This window comes from Amborella trichopoda, chromosome 1, assembly GCF_054954075.1.
Source record: "Amborella trichopoda isolate Santa Cruz 75 chromosome 1, AtrichopodaSantaCruz75HAP2 v2.0, whole genome shotgun sequence".
NCBI lineage: Eukaryota > Viridiplantae > Streptophyta > Magnoliopsida > Amborellales > Amborellaceae > Amborella > Amborella trichopoda.
The window spans coordinates 60,615,173-60,642,584 of NC_142336.1; the positions used below are offsets into that span (position 1 = coordinate 60,615,173).

Consider the following 27,412-nt stretch of genomic DNA (forward strand, 5'->3'; position numbering starts at 1 on the left):
TGTTCACCTTTTCCATTTTTTATGAAGGGCAAAATTATTCTTATTTTTTATTTTTATTCAAGTTCAAAGGATGTATATTATAGTTTTAGTTTTAGTGTTTATGTCTTGGGTTTTTTAGGGATTCTATGGTGTCATATTTTTTCATTTACTATTCACTGCTACTATTTATAGTTACTGTTCATGGGTACTGCTCATGTTATTGTCACAGGGGTATTTCTAATAATTTAATATAGATTAGGGGTATTTTAGAGTTTTAAATGTTTACTTGGAGTTGGATCTCAAGTTGATTTGAGGGTTTCATAGGCTTATAGAGGTTGGATGTTACATTTTGGAAGGCTTATGTCATTGGAATGAATTCTATTTTATGGAAGAAGAAAGTTCTTCTCTTGGCTTGACTTAGAGCCATGTTTTTTTCTCTATGTTTGTTGATTTTACTTGCTTAAGGTTCAGAAAAAAGGTGGATTTAATTTCTCACCTTTCCCTTCGTGCATCAATTTTTTAGAAAGAGGGAAACACTTTATATTCATATTAGTTGCAAGAACCTATACATAAGGTAGTGCTTCTACTCCTGAGCCTTGTTCTACCTCCTGGTGCCAAATTCTCAGGTTGACCCTTGTAAATGCTGATATTCCACCATTCACACCCATTCCCTCTTGTTCCTCTCCTGTCCTGTTCAGCTACCATAACTTGCGAAGTGGAAATCCTCTTGTTCCTCTCCTGTGCTGTGCAGCTACCATAACTTGCAAAGTGGAAATTGTATAATTTCTTGTATGAGTCCATGGAACAACAATCATTATTCACATCCATTCCCCTCTAATGCATAAATATGTCCAATGGGTTCATATTTGATTTGAACTTTCGAAGTCTGTAAGGAATGTAATGGAAGAATCATTTAGCTTTTAATGGATGACTTTGATTCTTGATAAGGACGGTTGTAATTATGTTTATTTACGAAGGGGATGATGGGAGTTTTGGATTTGGGGTTGTTGTTGAAGTTAGCTGGGAATTGTACATTTGGAATGCTGTCACAGCCGTGAATTCACCAACCCTTGCCAAGAGATTGCACCCTTTGAACCCTTCCTTGCAGCTGTAAAAATAAATAGTATAATTTATTTCTTGTTGACATATTTTAGATTCATCATCGATCACCTTTCCCTAGATATCTTAGTGAAAATATCCATGGCTATGTCAGTTCCTTGGTGTTTGTGCAGTGTATTCTTTGAGCAACTCTATGCATCACTTCCTTCGGCACAATCTATAACTGGTGCAGCTAAGGTGAGATATGTTTCACATGTGATATGTTAATGACGTAAATTTTTATATATAACTATGCATTTATGAGATTCCATGTGATTCATATTTCATGACCCATTTCTCAATCTTATGCTGTTGGAGGTGAGAAGCCCTTATGCTTGTGCTGATCTGCTCAAAATTGTTTTGTAGGAGGAGCCAGTTGTTGAAGATGCGAGAGAAGTTAATGAAAAGACTCTGAAGGGTTATTTATATCAACAGTACCAACATTCTCAATGCTGGAAAAGATATTCCAATATTGATATAGTCAAACATGAAAGTCCCTTGATGAATGCACGATCTTCATTTCCTCATGTGCTTGGCAACTGCCAACTCAAATATGAAACTCTGGAAAATGATAGCTATCGATTACCTGAGGTATGTCATCCTCCATAGTGAGTTGAGTGGCTACTTTGGATAAATGTTACTGCTTAACAAGATAACACAATTATGGAAAACTTGATTATGTACAGGAGGCACAAAGCACAGGACGTTGTGCGTTGCATTTTACAAGGAAAGTTAATGCAAATTCTATTGTAGACGTTCTAGATTCTGGAAGAGAATATGGTGACATAGAAGACGGGACCGTGGAGACATCATTTCAAGAAGTGGACCAGTTTAAAGCCGTGATAAACAAGCAGACAAGCCCCCCCAGTGAGGTGATGGAGCTCGATAGAAGTAGAAAGAAGGATAAGAATGGTTCGTCAGGATGTGTAGGAGAAGTCAATGAAGAGCTTGGAACTGCTGATACGAATATAATTGTTGGGAGTTCCAAGAAGGAAGAAACTTGTCTTGATCAACGTCTAAATGATGCTAATGGTGAAATGCCGAAATTGAAGGAGCGTGTGAAGGGCAGTGGATGTAGAGGTTTCGTAGAAGAATTTGAGAAGCTTGAATCTGTACAGAGTGATGACAAACACCGAAGAAAACGGAAGCGTAACATTATGAATGAAAAACAGATAATCTTAATTGAGAGGGCCCTTTTAGATGAACCAGAGATGCAGCGGAATGCATCTCTATTACAGTCATGGACAGAGAAACTGAGTATTCATGTATGTAAAAGATTTTCTTTTTTTTCTTTTTTATGTCAAGTTATTTTACTTCACTTTGTTATTGTGAAGCTTACGGCCTTGTATGATTTGGATATCTGAAATGTGACTCTGTTGGTCAGGGCTCCGAGCTGACATCTTCCCAGCTAAAGAACTGGTAAGCAAATGTTTCTATTACATCATTAGAATTAACTATTTGCAAGCAAGCTGTTGTACTGTAGGTTTTATCTGTTGTCAAAAGTGTATATGTATCATGTTAGCTGTATTTTGTTGATAAAATTCGATTTTTATTTTTTTTTGAAACTGTTAAATTTTTTTATTGAGTGATAAGAAGGAACAAAAAGCAACAGTTATGGCAGCCCACAGGTTAGATGCTCTATACAAAAAAGGTTGTACATCAAAAAATGTTGTACAACAAAAAATGGCATAGCCTTAGGTACAATGAAAGGAGAAAAAAGAAACAGGACCGGTAGCTCAAAAAGTTGCCAAAAAGGTCCCCAACGAGTTGTCACATAGTGGTCCTTTAGCGAGGCTGTCAACCACTGAGTTGACCTCGTGCCAAGTATCTCTCCATGAGATGTGCAAGGCCTGCAAATGTGGAATATTTCATCAAAAACGCGCTCAAGTCTCCATGGACTTGGTGTAGCCCTTGAGATGCAGGAGATGACATTCTTGGAGTCCCCTCTGTGACCAAAATGGGGCTAGTGGGTTAAAGGTTTTTAGGCCTTCAAGAAGGGCAAGTGTCTGTGTGACCGATATGTTTTGAGAACGAGAAAAGGGTGAGGCCGTTCACATTGTAAAAATGACCCCTATACCAGTTGGACTCGGGTTGCTTATGGAGCAACCATCAAAGTTAAGCTGGGATTGGCCTTGCTCTAGTGGTCTCCAAAGGTAGGTACGAGGGATCCGAGTAGGCCTCAAATTCAACATGGAATCAGTGTGACGATAAATTTCACTTTGTTGACACTAGCATTGTGTGTGGAACTTCGAAACTTGTATATTCGGTTTTCCTTGTCATTCTATTGGACCTATTTAATGAGAATTGTATTGACATTGTGAATATGTAGGAGCATGCCAACAATTTTAGGAACTCTTAATGGATGTCACAGCATCAATAAATTGTCAAAAGGGGATTTGGGCGCTTCTCTCATTGGTTAGAAATCTTAGGACATTGAGGAGCTGCAGCATGACATCCAATTGATGCCCTTCCCAAAAAAAAAAAATTCAAAGCAGTCACAATTTCATAGTTGATAATTGTGAAGAGTTTAAAGTTGATTAGTGTTTTATAAGGCCCACACTAGAGCATTTAATATGTAAGAGCTATGGCTCTTTTGAATCTATACCAAAGAGAGTAACATCTTGCATCACCTATTGATGATGCACAAAGTACATCAAGTAGATGATGTGACTAGTAAGCAGCAGATTCCTCCTAATTCTTGCACTTATTTGGAGGAAGTGAACCCTAGGCGCATATCGCAGGGTGTTATTGCTAAGCGAGAGCAAGACTTTATCCATCGGGGAGGCTTCTTTCTTTCACGTGGTCTATTGAAATGAACCAATTCACCAAATCTAGCAGCACCAAGTCCAAGTGACGAAGGTATGGAGATGACCACGTCAAATCAAAGCGGATGGTAGTTCTTTAGTTGTGAGGTTCCTCTGGCTTGAGAAATGTTATGGTGAGTTTGAGTAGTGAAATGCTTGCCAAAGAAACTGGGCCTTGAGGAGTGCAAGTTAAGTGAGTGAAGCTCAAGTGCCGATGCCAAAGAGAAGGAAGTGAAACGGTTCTATTTTCCACCTTCCCCGAAGTACCTACTACCTGATTTCTACGACTTCCCACTTTAGTCTTTATTTTAAAATCTCTTTCAAATTCTCAGAAAAAAAGAGCTTGAGCAACAAAGCTAATTACAAGCTACCCTACACTTGACTTACTTTACTTTCACTACTGACCTCTTCTCTTCGCTTACTTCCTTTCCATGCACTGCTTGAACTGCTGGAAGCCTTTGTCTCAGTTTCTATCTTATCTTAGAATATCCAAGTCTAAGTTATAAGCCGAAAAGAGTTCAAGTTGGAGTATCACCCTAAGCACTAACCACACCAACCTTCTTCGTGTTTCAAGGAACAACTTCTCTTTGTTTGCTGCGCCCCGTTTATGCTGAACCTTTAGTCCCCCACCTGCATTTCGCAGATCTAGCATTGACTCTCTTATTCGAATACACCTCGCTCTACTTTGGTAGCACCCTATTTTGGCTCCGTTGGCTCGCTTTTCACTCTGTCCATTCCTTTTTTGTCAAATAGCTCGTCTCTCTAGTCAACATAATACTCCTCCCGCTTCTGTGGTTTAGCCTCCGTAGATAACAACCAATCGCTTATGGGCCCTTTCTATATTCCCCTTCGTTTGTTGTTGGTCACTCCATCATTGACTCCGCTAAGAAATGAGTAAGGCGATCCCGACTTATCCTAGACGTGTGTGTGTGCATGCATGCGTGCGTGCGTGCATGTGTGTGTGTGTAGGAAAAGATGGGGTTAGCTCACTAGCTCATATGAACATATGAGCCCAACGGCCCAGATTGAATCTGAGCCGATTTGACGATCACGGATGTCCGGTAGTGCTTGAATTTTATTTTTTTTCTACAGATCCAAATCACTTGAAATTTTAGGTGTGTTCATCTCATCAAGGCGCATCTAATAAAAATATAAAAAAATTATTTGAGAAAAAATGACCAAAATATCCCCCGAGACATTTCGGAGGTATTTTGGTCTATTTATTTAATGTAAAATATGTTATTTGATTTTTTTCGAAGATTCACTTATTTTTGATGAACACACGCCTAAAATTTTAAGTGATTTGGATTTGTAGAAAAAATTAAAATTCAAACACTACCGGACATCCATGATCATTAGATCAGCCCAGAATCAATTTGGGACGTTGTGCTCATATGTTTATATAAGCTAGTGGGCTAATCCCATCTTTTCCCTATATATATATAGTCAATTTGTTTTTCGCGAATTATTTTTTGGTATTTTTATTAGGTGCGCCTCACTAAGATGTACCTACGCTCCAAATTTCAGATCATTCTGATTTGTAGAAAAAAAATGAAAAATGAAACACTACCGGACAATCGTGACCGTACGATGAACTTTAGACGGTGATGAGGGTAGGCGAAATCACTGTTCATTTTCACCTATAGGCGTTGGGAAGGCTTTTCCATATATATATATATATATATATATATATATATATATGTAGTATTTTCCTTAATGTACTCAACATTCAGTGCACACTCATTACCCTTGGTTTGTAATATAACATTTTCCGAGCAAAGGTATTTTTCGTTATTAGGAGGGGAAGAATAGATATTGTTATAAGAAATTAGTGACATTTTATTAGTGGTGAAAAATAATTAGTGCTCCATATGATGTCATACCTTATGTGGATGATGTCATTTTTCACTAAAATCAATAAGTGCTTTTCTTTTTATCAAAAAATACTACTACTTAAAATACCCCTAGACAAACAAATTACTAAATTATTGGGTAAGGGTATCAAGCGTCCAAAATGTTGGCTACATTAAGGAAGTACTCCATGTGTAGTACCCTAACAAAACCTATATTATATATATATAAAAGGTCATGTGATTGTATGATCCATTAGGTACATACTCCCTCAGATAATATTTTGTTTAGGATATGTAAAATAATTAGAATGCATTTTTTCTTTAAATATATTCTTGTGGTTGATCCCAAACATTTTATCTAGAAAATACCAATTAGTAGGTCCATATTTTGATGTTGTGACGATGCAGTTTGCTCCGATGGGAGCATGATTTTCCAAAATAAAGTGGTTTATTGGGAGCATTTATGGAAGCATTTAGTGGTGTACCATGGGTCCTACAATTATTTGACTTTTTCCAAAATAGCCAATATCATAAACGCAAATTACAAGAGTCATTTATCCTACAATTATGTTTGACATTTTTCAATATAGTCAGTATTTTAAAGCAAATAACAAGAGAGTTCTCTATCAATTTATAAAATGTATCACTAATTTCAAACTTTCTAAATCACCGATGGTGTTGGTGCATATGTGGCATGCGAGAGATGTCACATGTTTGGTTGTATGAATGCGTGTTGGTAAAGCTACCAATAGGTTGTACCTATAATGAATATTATTTTAGTTAAACTTCGCCGTCAAATCTTTATTGGATGATTGAAAACGTACGTCGCTATTTGAATTTTAATATTATTCTACAAATAGGTTGAAGCTAAAAATATTTAGGTGTATATAATTGACGCCATCATGCACCATATAAACATATTGTAAAAATTTAAAATGACCAAATTACAAAATAACAGTGACTACAAATAGTGACATGCATATTCAACTATCCAATCAAGATCTGACGGCTAGGAGTTTAACTTATACTACTATTCATTATAGGTACAACTTATTGGTAGCTTTTTCATATATATCTAACGCGACCGGGTTCATAGAACACGTGGCAAATAAGAAATATATTTAGAGGTTTGAATCGTCAGGTTCAGACATGTTATTTGTTTAGGAAAGTTGACTATATTCGTATTAATGTATAATAAAATGTACAAAAGATTGGGCCCTCTGAAAGAGCACCCTTTACTGCCCCGAAGGGTTCAAAAAATGATACATAGGTGGAAATCTACTCCAAGGAGATAGGTGGGGGTCTGCAAAAATCTAAAGCCCCACCGAGGTGTTAGAATAGGCTCCCTCTTTAGCAAAGATGGTTGGCCTCAGAGTTGGCTTCCCAAAAAACATAGCGCCATGAGATTTGATATACAAGTGGGATATCTCGTCAACGATGTCATCTAAATGCCACAGACAAGAAGGGGACAGACCGGATGCCCACGAAATGATAGACTTGGAATCCCCTTCCACCTCCACTATGGGGCCCCAAGAGTTGACAAATCTTCGGAGGCCTTCCAATACGGCTCAGGCTTCATCTAGGTTCAATTTGCTATACCGATGAGGCAGGAAAAGGTTAGCAAGGTCTGAACCTCATTGGAGGAAAAAAGGCTGCCTATTCGGATGGGCTAGGGTTGCCAAGGCTGCGACCATCACAGTTTAACTTGATGGAACCTAGTTCGGGTGGTCTCCAAAGAGATGACTGCGAGATCCTAGGCTTGCCCACAAGAAGTAAGTTGTTCCTGTCCATATCTGGCCTTGCTTGAGTAAGAAATAGGTATGCATGTTCCTATCCGTCCTGGCCTTGCCTTGTCTGTCTTGCCCTTCTTAAGTCAGTCCAGTCCAGGAATCCTTCCGTCAAGCAGTCTAGTTTAGTTAATAGGTTGGTTGATATCTCAGTTATTAATAGCAAAGGTCCACACCTAATATGAAAGGGACATGCCTAACCAGCTAAGAAAATCAGTGGAGGGGAAGATTTTGAACAACTTATGATTGGAGACCCAGAATGCCACTACGTTTCTTACTTTGTCGGCCAAAGCTGCAACCGCGGATCTTTTTCCTCTGAAAATTCTGTGGTTCCTTTCTAACCATAACACCCACATGGTGGCAGACACCGAGGCTTTCCAAAGTTCGTATAAGTAAGCTTGGAACATCTGAGGAATGGAGTTTGGAGTGGCCCAAAATCATTGAAAAAGGCTCAAAAGAAAGGACCGTAGGTCTCTTGTGAAATCACAGTGGAGGAAAAGATGGGCATTGGTTTCTTCTGCCTCCAGGCACATGGCACGTCTTTTGGGACATTGCATTCCTCTTTGAAGAAGATCTACTGTCAGCACTCTCTCATGGAGCGCTATCCAGTAGAACACCAGGATTCTAGGAGGAAAAATGGGGTTCCAGGCTTTAGAAAGCAGGGAAGGGTTAGGGCCAGCGGCCATGGGATCACAAGAGGGGTTGTTAAAGAATGAGGATACCAAAAAAATTCCGGAGGGGGATGGCTCCCATATGATCTTGTCTTCCCCGGAGATAGGAAGGAAGACTTGGTGTAGGATTTCTGCCAGAGCCCTGAGGTCGTCGAGTTCAAAATTACTCAAGGGTCTCCTGAAATTTGGCGACCAAGATCGAAGGGGGCCCGTGATCCCAAAGTTTTCTGCGACGGTTATTCGCATTCTATGCGGAAGAGGCTAGGGAATTTATCCCTCAGAGGTCTGCATCAGACCCAAATGTCTTTACAAAACGAGACCCTGGTTCCCTCTCTTGGGCGAAACCTTATGTGATGAGAGAATTGCTCATGGCACTTAAGGACAGATTTCCAGAATCCAGAAATTAGGCCATTATTCCTGCACACAGGAATCCATAGGTCGGAGCCATGGCAGTACTTGTGTTTGATGACTTCTCTCCATAGGTGGCTTGATTGGGTCACATACCTCCACCACCACTTACCCAAGAGAGCATCATTGTGGACTCTCAAATTGTGAATACCCAGACCTCCCTAAGACTTTGGGAGGCACAGTTTGGGTCTCGGGCCGGGGTGTGCAGAGAAGAGATTGGAGAAGAGTACGACAGCCTATTTGATTAGGTGAGCTTGATCAAAGATCACATCGTCGACCTTGAGATGGGTGCTTGAGTTTTCTCGCCTCCTACAATTCGAGGTTCAGACATGTTATTTACACTTTAATAACCTTATAGATAAAATGGACCTGAACGAATTTTTTTTTTTTGAAATTTGACATGGACTACTTTTTATAATTATTATATTGAGTTTAAGGGAGGGACATTATATTCGATAAGAAAAAATAATATTTAAATAATATAGGAAAGTCAATGTCATGATAACACTGAAGTAAAAGACAGAGCCTCTAAATTCTTGATTCCCAATATAATATTTAAATAATATAAGAAAGTCAATGTATGATATCTATTATATATAAATCTGGTGCATACATGGCGTGCACCATATGCCTCTCATAGTTGGGCGACATAAATATGTGTTTGCCATTTCTCATAAGTTTGATTTTGTGTTCTTATAAGAACAAACTGCCCATTTACTCTCTTGAGCAAATACCAATAGGCTAACCTCCTCAGCCCCCAGAAAACATAAATTGTGAATTTTAAGTAAAAAACATTTCTCGGCAGGTCATAACATGAGGGATGGAGTAAATATACAATGTATTCCTGTGGGACCATGTCACAATGCAAACTTTTACTATGTATCTCTTCAAACCAAGTATTGCATATAGGGATGGATAATTAATGCACCAGACAGTCCTTCGACAAGTTGAGACAACTCTCATGGGCCATTTGACCAAATCAATCCATCATTTGACGACCCCCTTTTTGATGATCCACATCACAAGGTGGCAAGGAGATCCAGGGGAGGAAGGCTAACTATGTGAAGGACTTCACTTTTTTTGTGCAAGGAAAGCCAGATCCACTCAAATCTGGCTTGTTTCGATGGTTTATTAAAATGTTTGTCTTTTTTCTCTGGTTTCATATATAAATGACGTTTTCAGAAACTAACATGATCATCATCATTGTCATCATCATCATCATCATTATTTTAGCCTTTTCCCAATTAAGTGGGGTCAGCTACATGAATCCTGGTTCTCCATTCTGCTCTATTAAAGGCTATATCCTCAGTGAGGTCATAAGTCCCAATAACTTTTCGAACTACTTCCAACCACATCTTTTTGAGCCTACCCCTTGCCCTTTTCAATCCTTCCACTTGAACTAACTCACACCTCCTAACAGGTGTTGTGCTTGGTTGGTGCCACACATGGCCAACACGCCTAAGTCTATTCTCTCTCATTTTATCGCCTATTGGTGCCACGCCTAAATTCTCTCGAATAGATTCATTTCGAATTTTGCCCTTTCTTGTCTTGCCACTCATCCATCTCAGCATCCTCATCTCTGCTATACTCATTTTATGGGTATATTGTTTTTTGTCCACCCAACATTTCATCGCATAGAGCAAAGATATCACCGTTGTCTTATAGAACTTTCCCTTCAGTGTCATTGGTATACGGCGATAAAAAACTGACATAATACCACTAATAACATGTTATTTGGGTTTTCCAAACTTATCTATATGTTTATGTTACCAATTAATTGGGAATAAGCTATGATGATGATGATGATGGTCTATATGTTTATATTAAAAGCCTATATAATCCTTGGAGACTATGAAATTATTTATTATATTAATAATAAAATGCTTCATTATGAAATAATAATAAAATGCTTCATTAATTTCATAATTTCTTTAAAAGAAGCACGTTACAAAAACTAAATTTGTATTACAATTAAACATCAAATCTATTTGGGAGATTTAAAAAATATGTTAATAAATCTGAACTCCACTTACTAAGTGTATAATACACCCGCTGTAATCGAAAAATAAAACCCTAAATACCACCAAGGACCTTTGCTTTTATTGCCAAATTGAATAGACACAATACGTGAATGAAAAACAATGTTCCTCTAACAAATTAAGTACAACTAAAGTTCCCAAAAATTCAAGAAACTATGCAAATATGAGTGAAAAATAAAAGCTGACAGCCGGGCCGGGAAAACTCAACTTGAATGTGCCCAGGGTCACACCCATAGGACTTCATATACCCCACACTCGATTTCCTGACCAGTGACGAACTCTAATGCTTTTGGCCTTGTTAAATTTTCTAAGCCGGGAAGCTTCTATAGGCAATACCTCACAAAACTAGGGTTTTAGAGAGCGTTATATACAATTAGGTTTTATTGGACTCCTTTTTGAACAATTAGGACATGCCTCAAGGCACCTCCTCTTTCTAGGGATGGGCGTGACTCCCTCTTAAACCCTAACCAGGGTTGGTGCATGCCGCCCCTCATACCTTATGGGGGTGGCATGCGACCTAGAGAAAGAGTGGAGAGAAACAACTAGAGAGATGAGTGATGGAAGAGTGGGGCTTGGAGCAAAGAGAGAGAGAGTCAAGAGAGAGAGAGGCTAGGAGACTAAGTGTAGAGAATGAGGAAGGTTCATGTCCTTATATAGGCCTTAAGGACCTTTAGGTATGATTTACCATGACCAATAGGAATTTAGGAAATCTATGAGGTCATAGGGCACACCTCAAAAATTTCTTTAGAAGATGTTGTTCTGATGCCCAAGTGTCCTCAAATTGATCATCTCGACCTCAAGTTGTACGGACATGAGAAAAAAATGGATTTCAAGTTAATGGTGCATCTTATAATGCATTTTGGACCATCAATTTTCAAGATTTTCAAGTTTTCATATATTTGCTCGATATATACTATTTTTAAAAGCTTTAAATTTTATAATTAGAGATGAAAATATATTTTAAGGCTATCACAAAGATTTCCAGTATTGAAAACACATTTCTTGACACTATATGAAGGTACACTTCACTTTGATTGTTTAGAGCCTCAGCTTTATACATACCGCACCCTTTAATTAAAACAAGACTTAAAGGAATAAAGAGAGAAGGGGGCATGCCGCCCCATGTGGGACGTGTAGACCCCCCATGGGTGGGCTCCATGCCCCACCCATGTGGGGCTGGTTCCAAGGGCACCATGTGATCCCCTCTCGACAAACATAATTTTGAAAATACCCTTTTTGAGCTGAATTACTGTTTTTTTTTGTTCATATTCAATTTCCTTACATCACCTATGTTAATTGAGTTTTCGTGTATCGAATTTTGAGCAACATCTGCTCTATTCATTAAAACAACAATATATCAATGCCATATAATATATGTGTGTGTGTGTGTCGTGTCTAACTATTGCAGGAATCTTCTTCTATTATCATACTTATTCTTTCATCCATTTGCACTTTGACCTGCACTCGTGTAAAGTCGTAACTAGGGTGACATGTCTAATGTCCTTATATGTACTTGTGTATGTGCAGAAGATTGTACTAGGCCCTTAATGTTCATGTGTTAGATCATAATGAGTCGCTGGTTTATCATAACCATTTGGCTCTGTATTTCTATATATTCTTGGGAGCTTTCTTATCAATATGAACCCTATTTATTGACCTTTTCAAGTTTAGATGGTGTAGTCCGTCCATGTGGTACCTCATTGGTCTCTTGTGTGTGATTCCCTGGATCTTTGGCTATAATTTGTTGTGTTTTGTTGTGCTAAGGCTAATTTGGATGACTTCTTAGTGTAATAGTATTTTCGAAGTTAAACATTATTTGTGGAATACCCTTTCCCTTTAGTAAAAATTTTAATTTTACCCCTTATGAAGATGATAAATGTGCTATTGTCTTTTAGTGATAGTTATAGATAGACCCCTACTTAATGAACCACAAAAACTAAAAAAAAAAAAATAAATCGACCCTTCACAACTCATTCTAACATTAACCTTTATATTTTCAAAAGGTTCTGAATTGTAGATTATCCCGTATATATATATATATATATGGGATAATCTACAATTCAGAACCTTTTGAAAATATAAAGGTTATATATATATATATATATATATATATATATATATATATATGTGTGTGTGTGTGTGTGTGTGTGTGTGTGTGTGTGTGTGACAGCCATGAGCTAATTTCGCTCACAGCCTATCAAAAGGGGGTTTGTTTGACCCGAAATTTTGTACATGGCCCATGTTCATCCCTATCAATGCTTGTGAATTCTTTTTGACAGAATCCTAAAAAATGGCTTTTTTGAGTGAGAAAATATAGTGAATGAGCACTCTAAATGAGAATCTATTTCGAGCTGCAACAAAATTCCAAATTCTTTAATCCATTATCTATCAAATGGATGATCCGTATTTGATTTGTTGGGTGTTGAATATGGGACACTTTTGGATCTCGAAATCACTTATTTTTTTTGGAAGGAGTAATTTTTTGGGGGGCCCATGATAATGAAGTATGTTGAATTACATAGGTTTGTACATAATGAGTGCAGTGAAGGTCCTACAGTGCTTCAATGCTGCCATCCATTTGTCACATGTCAACAAGGAATGGATGGGTTGTTGCGAATGTACTGTAGGAAACTTCGCTGCTCCTAATCAATAAAACCCCTTCTAAAATTGCAACAACAGTTAACCATTGTACCTCTATTTTTTACTGCCAATTACTATGTGTTTTTGGCTGTGTAGGCTGAACAACAGGAAAGCTAGACTAGCTCGAGCTGCTCGAGATGCTCATGCACCATCAGAAGGAGACAATGCATTTTCTGATAGGAATTGTGTCTCAAATATGGGGGGGCATTTCTATGACTCATCAGAGAGTACCGGAGGGGAGGACTTCTACTTCCTGTCAAAGGTAGAGAGAGGCAGCAACCAACCATCAGAGAGTGCAGAAAGATTGGATGAAGATCATGATGATGGCGGCATTACAAAAGAGATGGGATGTGAAACACCGGATTTGCCCCTGACAGACTTTGTTGATTTCGCAGCACAGCAGATGCATTTGAGATACTTGCGGTTTGAAGCTGGCCAATGTGTTTCTCTAACCGATGATGATGGCAAAGAGGTTTGCCGGGGGAGGATTTGCCAGATGGAAGGAAGATGGTATGGGAAGAACCTGGTAGAATCAGGGCTATGTATAGTAGAAGTTAATGAGCTCAAGGTTGATAGACAGACAAGGCTGCAGCACCCTTCTGAGGCTGGTGGTAGCACATTTGACGAAGCCGAGTTGAAAACTGGGAAGATGAAAGTGGCCTGGGATGTAAATAAGATATTCCACTTGCCCTGAGTACAAACCCATCCATAATTCATCTTCTGACAATTGTAAGAGAGATGCACTTGCCATGTAATATCCAAGAAGGTACCAATATTTTCTTGGATTTACAGGTCTCCGAAAAACAGATGCTGAAAAGATTAGAGAGACCTTAATTGCATGTTGTAAAGTATGCGTGCGTGTGTGTTTTCTTGACAGTAAACAACCAAGAATTACAAGCTGGGCATTTAGCATGTGGAGGTTTGCATAGAGGGCATGGAACTTGGATATTGGTTCTCTTCCTTTGTTGTAAATGTTAACTTGGAATGGAACTCCAGATGTTACGTGGCACCTCTGCCTAGAGCCCATCCTCGTATTTTCTTTTGCAGCACCACAAAAGCAAGTAAACCTAGGGTTAAAGGAGAACAAGTCCGACCATCGAGATAAATACGCTTTAGTGGATTAACATAGCATTATTCACAGTTGATTCCCACTGTTCTTTATATAGTTGTTCAATGCACTTTTCATATATGGTTCTTCAATGGATGAACCTTGGAATTGTTCAAAATTGATTTCCATGGTGCTTGTTATATTTATTTGTGGCGATTTTAATGACTTCTACATGGTACCTTGCAGAGAATTGAGCATCTCCGTATGTTTTTTGGTTTTTTCATTCGGTATTTCTGCACTTTTTGCCGTGCTATTCAATTTTTGTGTTGAGCATTTTGTATTACCATTCCCTATTCCTGCACTTTTTGCTTGGCTATTCAACTTATTCTTGCTTTCTGCCTTTCACTCAAACAGTCCTTGCACAACACATACAATACGCCCAACCTTTAAGAAACCCACTGAAACTGGTCACTGTTCGCTCTCTGTGGATAGCTTTTTTTTTGTTCTTTTGGGTATCTGAGCAATAGGAATCAATAGGAATCAAACGTGAGATGAAGTGTTACAAACATCAACCGTTAACCACGTAATTCCAAACGCAATTCTCAAACATCAACTACTTGCCATTGTTTTTATTTCATAGGGGACTGGTCTTTGCAAAATGGTAATGCCCCGTCCATATATATAGTTTGCAAGGACCACATAATTTTGAACGCATCAAACACAAGCTAGCTATGACTTTGTTGGAAAACAAAGAAAAAAATCATTTACCTTTAGACAAGGTCACAATCATGGGCAACTGTCATGTAAAATCCATCGGCTGGTGTCATTTTTCTATATAAATTTTAAGAAAATATTTGAACTTTGAATGACCAAGGGCACACCCCTAACATCTAATTTCACATTTGACAGTGGTTGATGATCGAGACTTTTTGTACTGAAGGTAATTGGTCTTGTGGTATGCAGTCATTGTCTTTTTGAACTAATTGGATGAGTTTGCTTTCAAATTGACAAACAAGGTTGCAATGTGACTAACCAATTTGAACCAAGTTTCTATTAGATGGAGGATAATGGCCATTTACTGGTGTAATGGCTGTTGATTCAAATTAAATCACCCTTTATTTGACGATTACCATCACAATGGCTGTTATAACCATGATAAAAACATTCTTGTACAAGTAGGTCTGAACACTCAAGATATCACCAATGCACTACTTGATTCTCAACAGAGATCTCAATGCGGATCAGCAAAGGAGAACCAGCAGCAACCTGGAGCTCATTCTGGAAACATGAAACAAATTTTACATACAAGTTACTGGAATAAAAAACCATGAAGAGTTTCGTTTTGAATGACTCATGCATAGACAAATATATTGGTGCTCTATATTTGGGAACATTCCATATGCATGAAGCTACCTTCAATTTCATGCAAGAAGATTGGATGCCTGGAAATTCGTCTCAGTTTTCAAGGCATACAAGCACTAGTTGCACCAACCATTATGCAAAGTTCATCGGTCCTTATTCAATGTTCTTATTACAGCAGCTATTTTCACAGCTGGCTTCTGAGTGAATAGTAGATATGGGCATACACTTTTCCAAGTAAATTTCATGCATCTATCAAATGGGAAAAGAGATACTTGTAAATTTCATGCATCATCAAATGGGAAAAGAGAGTTGAAAATTTCAGTTATTGCTTTCAAACATGTAGAGACCAGGTAATGCTTCATCCACTTAAGCAGCAGGAACCTTTCTGCCCTCTTCAATAAAATATATTGCAGTCTCAGGAACCTGGAATTTTGGAAGAGAAGAATATCACATATCTTCCCAACTACCTAGCATAAAAATAATTCAAAGAATTAACCAACAAACGCTGGAACATGTCAAAGAAATTTATTTCATTGTTGTTGCACAAAATTGTTCAATTGAGTTCCTGTGGATTAACCTAAGTAAAACAGAAGTAGCACCAGCCTTAGGTTGCATGAGCAGGTCGCAAGATATCAGCTGAGCGAGAGAGAGAGAGAGAGAGAGAGAGAGAGAGAGAGAGAGAGAGAGAGAGAGAGAAGTAGAAGAGATTTATAGAGAGAGAAAATTAGCAGGAGTCACTAACTTCAAAGAAAAAATAAAGATTTTCCAAATTTAAGAGAGAGAGGAGATAAACTGAGAGAGAGAGAGAGAGAGAGATGAGTTGGTAGGAGTCTCTATTCTTCCACATATAATAGAGATTCTTCAAATTTAAGAGAAGCTACATGCTACATTCGAGTTTGCAGAGCTTCTATATCCAATTATCCTCCTGAAAGAAGAGTCATTTGTTTTCTAAAATATATGTAAGGAATCGGTGTCCTTACACCATATTAAGCAAGAAACACTATGGAATTGGAACTTGTCAGTAATTTTAGGATGCAATTAGATCCTGGTGCAACACACATTACATGCACAACATATGCATCAAGCTTGTGATAATAGAAGACATTGATAACCTTCAACATAAGTTTTTTATGGTACCCCAGGTCCCAAACAAATGCTGCTCCCCCACCTCGAAACCAGTTTTCAGAAACCCCCCCCCCCCCCCCCACCCCCCACCAGCTCCAAATCAATTTCCTACACTCCAAAAACAACCCCGTCCCAAAAATACTCAATTTGGAATAATCCACTGTCACCCAAAACCAAGAATCGAACAGTCAATTTGCACAGGCGATCTTTTGGGGAATTTGGAGCTTTTTCTCTGAGCTCCAAATTAAATGTTATTTGGAGGATAATGTTTTAAAAGACTTTTGAAGGGGGTGGTCTCACGAGACCACAAAATTGTTATCCATAACAAAAACCTAAGCTCAACTGTCATGTTTTCTTTAAGAAATGAACCTGTTGTCAACTTCTGCATATCATCAGTAATGGGCGGGAGAGGAGAGAGAAAGGTCTTGGCTTATGAAAACATACAAACTTTAGCAACAATTTTAGGGGATAGATTAGTTTAGACTACTTGAAAAGAAATATTTACAAAAATTTCTAAATATATTGTTCATGCCATGTGGCACCATGTTATAGCATGGCAATATTGGTGCAAACTGGTATCGCGGAAAGTATAGATCTAGGCCAATTGTGCAAAAACGACCCGGCTTCCTTGATCTCGATCAAGGGAATGACAAGAAAAAGATTTTCAGCTTCTAACTCTTGCCACTACACCAAGTAGATGGCCTTCCAACTCAAGGTACTCGCAGTACTCAAGGATGAGAACTCTCTCTCTAGATACTCTTGGTACACAAGGATGAGGAAATATCTATTTCATTATCAAATAATCAACAAAACTAACTAATTGTTACAGTAATTTTCTGTGTATTAAAAACAGCTTGCTAGAGCTAGAATATTACCAAAATACCCCTAACAAAGTATAAAAATGACTGGACTACCCTTATGCCTCATTTCCCATACTTTAACTTGCTTGCATGCAATCTCCATGCACCCAAGTTCCCAGACATTGAAACTACATATCTTTGTCCTTTGGACTCATGGAAACCTTCACAAAATAAATTACTTTTCTTCACCAAATTCCCTAGACCTTGACAGATCTCAAAATGCCCAAACCAACAAGGAGATAAATGATAAACTCACTCATCTCAGGGGAAAAACAAAGACAGAATAAAAAACGCATCCCGAGGAAAAACTCCTAGAGATGACAAATACTTCCCGATGACCAAAATAGACCTTGAAAGCGACAAACATGTCCCGGGAGCCAAAACGCTCCTAGATGCAATTTGCATCATCCTCCCCGAGTTGGAATAGACTCGACTCCATCGAGTTGCCATCACCATGATACTCCAATAGGTTTTGCACTTTGAAGATTGGGGAGATATCCCACCCTCTTGGCAGCTCTACTTCATAGGCATTGTCATTTATTTTTCTTTTAATTTTAAAGGACCAATCTTCTTCGCTTTGAGCTTGCCATAGGTTCCAACAGAAAATAGCTCCGACCTGAGATATACCATAACAAGGTCTCCAACTTTGAACAACTGCAGCCGTCGGTGTCAATTCACAACATCTTGATACTTGGTGTAACTTTCCCCCAACTTCTTTTGAACCTTTTCATGTAACTCCATGTATTCAGTCATGTTTGAAGCATCTATATCAACATGCTCGCGCATAGGTAAAGGAGTTAGATCATGACAATGCAAAGGTGATATACCGGAGAACACATTGAATGTAGCTTTTCCGGTTGACCGATTTCGAAAACTATGGTATGTAAAATCAGCCAGTGGTAGCATCGAGATCCATACTTTCAAATTCTCCTACACAGTATAAAATGTGTCATTAGAAAACCTATCCACCACCACCATAATCGAATCATAGCCTCTTGCTATCCTCAGCAAACCCACTATGAAATCCATGGATAGATTAATTCATAGCCTAGTTGGGACTGGCAATGGAGTGTATAAACCTGTATTTTGAGAATACCCCTTTGCCTTCTGACATTTCATACACCGGTCAATAAATCTATGCACATCTCTCCTCATAGAAGACCAAAAATATCTTTCATGCATCAAAGAAAATGGTTCATCCCTTCCAAAACGTCCTCCAAGACCACCGGAACGCAAATCAGCACTAAGATGCTCCCTTAAAGAAGTGTTAGGAATGCATAATCGAGCACCATAAAATAAATAACGATCTAACAAAAGGAATTGGTGATAAGAGTTAACATGGTTTGCTCGACACCTCTCCATTATGTCTTTGAAGTATGGGTCATCTTGATAGGCTTCTCATTCCGCATCTAAACCAACCACTTACTCCTAATGTCCTCCCCAAATGAACACATCGACTACGAACATCAGCCACCTTGTTTTGCTCTCCTTATTGATGCCTTATAGTGAATGTGTGCTCTTACAAATAAGCCACCCACTTAGCATGTCTTGCACTCAACTTCTCTTGGCTATTAATGTGCTCGAGTGCGTCACAAACTCCTAGTAAATCAAATAATGTCTCCAACGGCGAAGAGCTTGAATGACAACATGGAACTCAAGGGCGTAAATTCAATTTTTCAGTTTCGCATCATTCAGCTTCTCACTGAAAAATGCAATAGGTCTCTTCTCTTGACTCAACACAGCTCCAATTCCCACATGAGAGGCATCACACTCTACTTGGAATGCCTTATTGAAGTCGAGCAAAGCAAGGAGTGGTGTGTGTTATCATCTCCTTAATCTCCTTAAAAGCCTTGGTAGCTGCGGCAGTCCATCGATAGCCTTCACCCTTTAAACACTCGGTGATTGGCACCATGATGGTCTTGAAACTTCGAATGAACCACTTATAAAATATGGCAAGTCCATGGAAATTTCGCATTTCAATCGTACTTTCAGGTATTAGCCAATCAACTATGGCCTTAACCTTCTTGACATCCACCTTAAGACCACCTGAAGAAACCAAAAAACCCAAGAACACCAAACTATTTGTCATATAATTAAACTTCTTAAGGTTAACATAAAATTTTTCAGCCCTCAAAATAGTAAGCAATTGGCGCAAATGATTAAAGTGTGCCTCTGGATCAGTGCTATATATCTAGGTATCATCAAAATATACTACCACAAACTTGCTAAGGAAATCTCGCAAGACTTGAGTCATTAAGTGCGTGAAAGAACTAGGTGCATTAGAGTGTCCAAATGGCATGACAAGCAACTCATACAAGGGACTCTTACACTCATACAAGCGACTGTCTTAAAGGTTGTCTTCCACACATCCCCTTCTTGGATTTGAATTTGATGTTACCCACTCCTTAAATCTATTTTCAAGAAAATTGAAAAACCAGCCAAGGTGTCTAACACGTCATCAAGTCTTGGTATTGGAAACCAGTACTTAATGGTAATCTTATTTATGGCTCGGCTATCAACACACATGCGCCATGTCGCATCTTTCTTAGGTGTGAGCAGTGTCGGACAGCACATGGGGTCATACTGGGAAGAATCAAACCCTTAAGACAATAGCCCATTAACTTGGCGTTGTAATTCCTCATGCTCTTTAGAATTCATTCAACATGCCGATAAATTTGGTAAACTAGATCCTAAAATAAGGTCAATACAATGATGTAGACTCCTTATTGGTGACAATCCAGCTGGTAATTCTTCCGGCATAAGGTCAACAAATTCATTCATTAGATGCTTAAGGGCTCCAGAAACCATAGAACACTGCTGTAAGGCCTTTTTAACCATAGCAAAGACTTTGCCCGCTTCTTCACGAGCTTCAACAAATTGTCCATACGAGAGCAAAGTCACACCCTCTTCCTTGATGGGTTTAGGTGAAACTTCATCTTATAACGGGAATAAAACAATATTTGCCCATCTTTCCAAAAAGTATAAGTGTTACATTCACCATTATAGAATATATTGGGATCAAATTGCCATGGCCGACTAAGCAATATATGTAAGGCACCCATTGGTGCAACATCAAATCAAACCTTATCTTTATAAAAATTTCCAATAGAAAGTTAAACAATACAATAGCAACTAACAGGTACCTCAACTCCTCTTTCAAACTAAGCAATCTTGTAAGGTTGTGGAGTGTTTTACCTCTCTCGCAATTGCCACTATCAATTATTAATTTGCACATTCGCCCATTACAAGTAAACTGGGTCTGAAATATATTTGATCTCTGCGAGCTATCATCTCATGGGGCTCAAGGAAGTGAGAGAACCCTTCAGACCAACTACATCTCCTTGGTCCGCAGGCACCTTCTTAACTTGTTCATCTTGACCAAACTCCTCATCATAGACCGGCTCTCCAAAATCAGCAACAGGCACATCTTCTACCTCACCACTTTCCTCGGCTTCGCCAAGATTAGCACGGTTCAGTAGTAGCCGATGGGCACTCTGCACTGTGACCCATTTTATTACATCAGAAACACTGTACACCAGATTGCTAATTTGTTCGGGCTTGCAATCTAATGTTTTACGGTGGTACAGCCCCCGATCAATCACCCAGCGTCCTTCCCTTACTCGGGCCAGCAACTCCCCGAGTTGGAGGTGTCACCCTCTTGAGCTGTGATGTACAAACACCCGCCCCATAACGAGTATCTTTTTTTTGCCTCTCCTCAGCTTGCAAAGCAGCCTGGTACACCATTTCTACTCGAGGCAGTTGTTGTAAGGAGAATTCACCTAGGATTTGAAGCCGCAAACCCGAGATATACCTTGCCACTCCTTGGTCCTCCGTCTCATCCAATCCCGTGAGGACAAGCGATGGAAGTCTTATATATACTGACAGACTGACTTCGACCCTTGATGCAATTGATGAAACCGTTTAAAAACAGTTTGTGCGAAGTTTGGAGGAAGAAACAGCTCACGTAACTTTGCCCAAGTTCAAACCTTACCTTTCCCCTTTTGCAACCCTGCTTCCTACACTTGATCCCACCAAATGGATGCACGTCCCCAAAGCTTAATTGCAACTAATTTTACTTTCCTTGAATCCAACAAATCATTCCATTCAAAGCACCTTTCTACCACACAATCTAAGAACTCTTCAAGTGATAAACTACCAAAAATTTAGGGAAGTCAACCTTAATGCCTGAGTCATCAACACAACGTCAAGTTTGACTACTCCTTCCGCTTTGTCCACTTGAGTCACCAACTTATGCCTTTATCAAGAACTTTGTGAAGCAATACTTTTGTTTGAATCAGTCCCCAATTCTAAACTAGGTGAAGTCGTCTCCATCTCCAACTCGCATTGCTCACCAAACAAGCCCTCATGTGAGGGATCCATGATTGGGGATCGTCTCACATTCCGCTGATTCTGATCTTGCAAAGCACAACCACCGACTCCATTATACTGTGCACAGTCTCCGCCAACCTATCGAGTTCACGACCTACATTTCTCCAGCCACGACATCTACCACGAGCAGCCATCACAATTAATGAAGCTCACCAACCGTGGCTCTGATACCAAATGGTGCAACACCAGTGCCACAAAGTATGGATTCGAGGCCGATTGTGCAATAACGTCCTGGCTTCCTTGCTCTCGATCAAGAGAATGACAAGAAGGATTTTTAGCCCTTAACACTTGCCACTACACCAAGTAGATAGCCTTCCAACTCAAGGTACTGGCAGTATTCAAGGATGGGCACTCTCTCTCAAGGTACTCGTAGTACACAAGGACGAGGAAATACATATTTCATTATCAAATTATCAACCCATATATAAAAACCAGTTCGCTGGACCTATAAAATAACCAAAATACCCCTAACGAATTATAAATATGATTGGACTACACTTATGCCTTAATTTCCCATCCTTATGTGTAACCTTCATGCACCCAAGTTCCCATACATTGAAACCACACATCTTTGACCTTTAGACTCAAGGAAACTTTCACACAATAAATTACTTGTCTCTACACCAAATTCCCTAGACCTTGACAAATCCCAAAATGACCAAACTAACAAAGAGATAATGACAAGCTCATCCCAGGGCCAAAACAAAGAGAACGACAAACACGTCATAGGGCCAAAACTCCTACAGATGACAAATCCATCCCGGTGACCAATAAAGATCCTGAAAATGACAATCACACCCTAGTGACCAAAAAAGATCTTGAAAATGACAAACACATCCCAGAAGCCAAAAGCTCCTAGATGCAATTTGCATTATAGATATGAAAGGATAAACATAACACATTACATTATAATATAGATTCTTGTAAAATATATTTTCAGATGAAAGTCAATAGTTCTACTTCTAAAATATATAGGAAACAAGATATTTATTTGACTATTACAGCATTGCATGACAATTAGTTCTTCAACATTATCTTCTATAATGTCTCATGACAATTTGCCGCTACTATGTGACAAATGGGGAACTTTTTTTATTAGTATGTTCAGAGAAGCAGTAGCATCATTATCATCATCATAGCCTTTTCCCAACTATTTCGAGTCTGCTACACGAATCTTGATCTGCCATTCTTCTCTATTAAAGGCCATACCCTCAATGAGGATATAAACCCTCATATCTTTTTCGTTTATAGGAAAGCCCCTAGCATAAGCAGATAACGTAGATTCAGAATTCATGGAAAGTTTTAATAAAGTTTTACATTGGCTGCCTACTTAACACAACCCACCACCTTTAACCGGGCTTGGGACGGGTTTAGGGAAAGTTTAAGGTTCTCACCCTTCTTAGACCATTCAGAGAAGCATCTTTTGACAAAATAAACATAGATAAACACAATTTTTTTTAAAAAAATTATTTCCAAGAAAACATTTGTATGTAATGTCTTATTTTTACATGAATCATTGCATGGACATATTGAACCGTGCTGCATTTTTTAGGCCCACGTACTTTTTTATTTTTTTTTGAATTCAACCTAGTAAGAATGGAAGACAAGACGACACATTGTACCATCCCCCCACCCTGACCATCTATGCCTTGGTTCCATTCCTAAATGGGTAGGGGAGAGCTATGCTTCAAAAATGGTCCACCCATAAGGGTCCCTACTCTTTTATGAGGTCGGTAGCCAAAACAATGGATAATCTATTGATCTAGGTAAATACACATGCGAAATGTGATGAGACTTCAATATCGATTGGCTAATGCCTCCTCTCCTTTTTGTTCACACTTAAAAGTTACAAGCAAGGAATTTCATAAATAAAGATTATTGATTAATAGCAATAAGCTGGACACCACTTGCACTCTTTTAAGAATCAAAATGAAAGTTGTAAGGTCTCTGACTCCGTTCTCATCAAAGGGTAGGGGCCCAAATCCCCACTGACTTACCACTTTTTCGAGAATGGCCTGGGGCCTTGGCGGTGGTGTTGTCGAGCTCCATGGTGAGGTCTCAGACTCCATTCTCACCAAAGGGTAGGGGACCAAATTCCCACCGACTTACCACTTTTTTGAGAATGGCCTGGGTCCTTGGCGGTGGTATTGCCAAGCTCCATGGTGAGGTCTTTGACTCCATTCTCACCAAAGGGTAGGGGCCCAAATCCCCACCGACTTATCACTTTTGAGAATGGCCTGGGGCCATAGCGGTGGTATTGCCAAGCCTCATGGTGAGGTCTCTGGCTCCATTCTCACCAAAGGGGTAGGGGCCCAAATCGCCACTGACTTACCACTTTTGGAGTATGGCTCGGGGCCTTAACGGTAGTATTGCCAATCTCCATGGGGAGATCTCTAACTCCATTCTCACCAAAGGGTAGGGGCCCAAATCCCCACTGACTTGCCACTTTTTAACTTACCCAAAAAAAAAAATGGAAGTTAGAAGACTGGAAGACAAAACCATGTGGAACATCTTTCAAAGGAATACCCACCATTCATGGAATTATATATTTTAGCTATAAAATAAAATTAATATTGCAGATGTACCTCGTTGTTTGGCTTTGTGTTGCGTGTAGACATGAATCAACACTTGGACACAGGTCCAAGTAGTATTAAAATAAAATTAATACTACTTTTTATTTATACATGTTGGGCAATAGTTGGCAAGTGTATTACATTGTATTCCATCGGATTCATTTTCTAAAACAAATAAACAGGGTTTATCACATAGTTATTGGGATCGGGAGCGGGAAAGGTGCCGGGAGCGAAGAATCGTGAAATGCGAAGATCCCTATGGTTGGGAATGCCGTCCGAACAATGCACATGTTAGGGATCGAGATTCCCAAATGTCAGGGATCGAGATTCTAACATTTTCGGGATCTTGATCCCAACTTTTTGAGGATCTTGTAACCAACCTTAAAGTGTATGATAATCTAGGATTATGTATAATCTTTAAAGTAGGGATCTTATTAGTGATACCAAGCAAGCAATAGTTGTGTTGCTAGTTGGCTATAAACAAAGAAAATCATCAGTTTAGTTGTCGTGATCTTTAAGGTTGGGATCGAGATCCCTAACAGCAACAATCAGGATCCCTACGAGTGGGGTTTGAGATCCCAAAATTTTAAAATCAAGATCCCTGAGAGATTCATAATGGGAGCGGCATAATCGAGATCCTAGAAGGGATCATCCGGTAACTATGGTTTGGCATTTTTGTTATGCTTTTATGATTTAAGATTATTTTTTATATTATTTTTCCTACTATTTCTTCTCTTTGAAATAATTTAAAACATGTAGGCATTCTACTTGAATTTTTCCCCTTTTTTGCTTGGTAGTAGAGCGTTTAAATGAAATTTGCAAATCTTCACTCTGGAGATTGAAGTTGCCAAGGAGGTAAGCTAACTATTTCTTTGTGATGTCTCTTATTAATTATTTTTATTATTTAACTACATCATTTAATATTTCCCTTCTTTGATATCAAAATCAATGGTTTTTATTCTTTCATTACTTCTATGTCCATCGCAAATAATCCACTAGTATATATAAAGGAGAGGATTTGGTTTGCCCTACAACAAATCACTGACCACACTTGGAGCATTTGTTTTGCCCTCAAATTTTGCACACACAAACTTGAACTTGGTCAACATCATCATCAAAAGAATTTAAAACCCTTAAAGCTGGTTTCTTTTAACACGATGAATAAATATGTTGCCCATATGATGGGATAATTAAATCTAAGCCTTTGAGAACTCATAATCATTTTTTTTGTCTGTTCTATTTATTTATATGATGATCTATTTATTTCTGGTGGTGTTTTTATTTTTTAATCCATAATGTAGCATTCTCTAGTTTGCCCTTTCCTTTTGATATTTTTCTTTTTTGCCATGTCATTATTTAATAGGTTCTACTGTCCCCTGTTTGCCACAAATATTCCCTTATCGCTGATACTTGTTTGGCAATTGATCTCTTTGGGTTCTTCTTTTGCATGGTCTAATAAGGGTGAGGACCTTAAACTTTCCCTTAACCCATCTCATGCCTAGATAAAGGAGCTGGTTTGTGTTAGGTAGGCAACTAACGTAAAACTTTGCCAAAACTTATCATGTATTTTGAAATACAATATCTGCTAATGCTAAGGTGTTCCCCAGAAGTGACATGTTGTACCAAAACCGGGGTGAGAAATGAGCAAGGGTTGGCTAGGATATTCCCCAGAAGGGATGTGCCACAGCGCCACCCGGTTGCGGTGAAAAATAGGCAAGGGTTCCCGTGGCATTCTGAACGAGGGTGGATAAAAAAGCTAGTCCATGATAATAGGATTCGTCTAGCCATATGGAATGCAGGAACGCTTACAGGTAACAGTATGGAGTTAGTGGATACAACGAAACGAAGGAGAATAAACATAGTGTGACAATAGGATACTAATGTAGAGGAAAAAAAGCTAAAAAAATAGATGGATATAAACTTTGCTATACAAGGAAAGGATAATAATAGAAATGGCGTAGGCATGATAGTAGACAAAGATTTAAAAGATAAAGTAGTTAATGTCAAGAGAATAGGTGATAATAGATTCATTTTAAATTCTATTGGTGCCACACCTAAATTCTCCCGAATGGATTCATTTCGAATTCTATCCCTTCTTATCTTGCCACTCATCCATCTCAACATCCTCATCTCCGCTATACTCATTCTATGGATATATTGTTTTTTGTTTGCTCAACATTCCGCCTCATAGAGCACAGCTGGTCTCACAGCTGTCTTATAGAACTTGCCCTTCAACTTCATTGGTATGCGACGATCACATAAAATTCCAGTTGCACATCTCCACTTCACCCACCCAGCACTAATTTTGTGTGTGACATCTTCCTCAATCTCTCTATTTTCTAGATTATCGACCCAAGATATCGAAAGGGCTTATTTACTACAAGTAGAATTAGAGGATAGAATTAATAGACAAATTTCGAAGGACATGGATGGAATAGTCCAAGACATACCAAATGGAGAGAAGACCATTTTAGGAGGGGACTTAAATGAACATCTAGGCAAGGATAGTAGAAGATATGAAGGGGTACATGGGGGATATAGGCTTAATGACAGAAATGAGATAGGTGAGACTATTTTAGATTTTGCTATGGCCAACGACTTAGCAATAGCAAACACTCACTTTAAAAAAACGACACGAACATTTAATAACCCATAAAAGTGGATCACATAAAAGCCAGATAGACTTATTCTTAGTTAAGAAGGTAGATTAACCATCATGCAAATACTGTAATGTTGTCCCATGAGAGAGTTAAACTACCCAAACATAGGCTCGTGG

The 27,412-nt window shown here is 38.8% G+C and overlaps 2 protein-coding genes across 21 annotated transcripts in view; one reads left to right on the forward strand and one right to left on the reverse strand.

The window, feature by feature from the left end:
• The window catches only part of LOC18440510 (sequence-specific DNA binding transcription factor ATNDX), a 39,604-nt gene extending 25,099 nt beyond the window's left edge, over positions 1-14,505 (forward strand). For 10 of the 14 annotated variants that reach the window (XM_020671455.2, XM_011627368.3, XM_020671456.2 and 7 more), the window contains 5 exons: positions 1,212-1,275; positions 1,444-1,668; positions 1,764-2,342; positions 2,462-2,496; positions 13,376-14,505. In XM_020671455.2, coding sequence (XP_020527114.1) covers positions 1,212-1,275; positions 1,444-1,668; positions 1,764-2,342; positions 2,462-2,496; positions 13,376-13,973 — 1,501 coding nt within the window. In that variant the 3' untranslated portion in view covers positions 13,974-14,505. The remainder of the gene's footprint in view (positions 1-1,211; positions 1,276-1,443; positions 1,669-1,763; positions 2,343-2,461; positions 2,497-13,375) is intronic. The other 4 variants (XR_016044166.1, XR_016044164.1, XR_016044174.1 and 1 more) reach the window with 1 other exon arrangement.
• Positions 14,506-15,441: 936 nt separating this feature from the next.
• The window catches only part of LOC18440509 (Translation initiation factor SUI1 family protein), a 57,727-nt gene continuing 45,756 nt past the window's right edge, over positions 15,442-27,412 (reverse strand). For 2 of the 7 annotated variants that reach the window (XM_088851625.1, XM_020671344.2), the window contains exon 7: positions 15,442-15,605. In XM_088851625.1, the coding sequence (XP_088707751.1) occupies positions 15,525-15,605 (81 nt within the window). In that variant the 3' untranslated portion in view covers positions 15,442-15,524. Of the gene's footprint in view, positions 16,157-27,412 lie in introns of all 7 variants that reach the window. The other 5 variants (XM_011627365.3, XM_011627364.3, XM_088851634.1 and 2 more) reach the window with 4 other exon arrangements.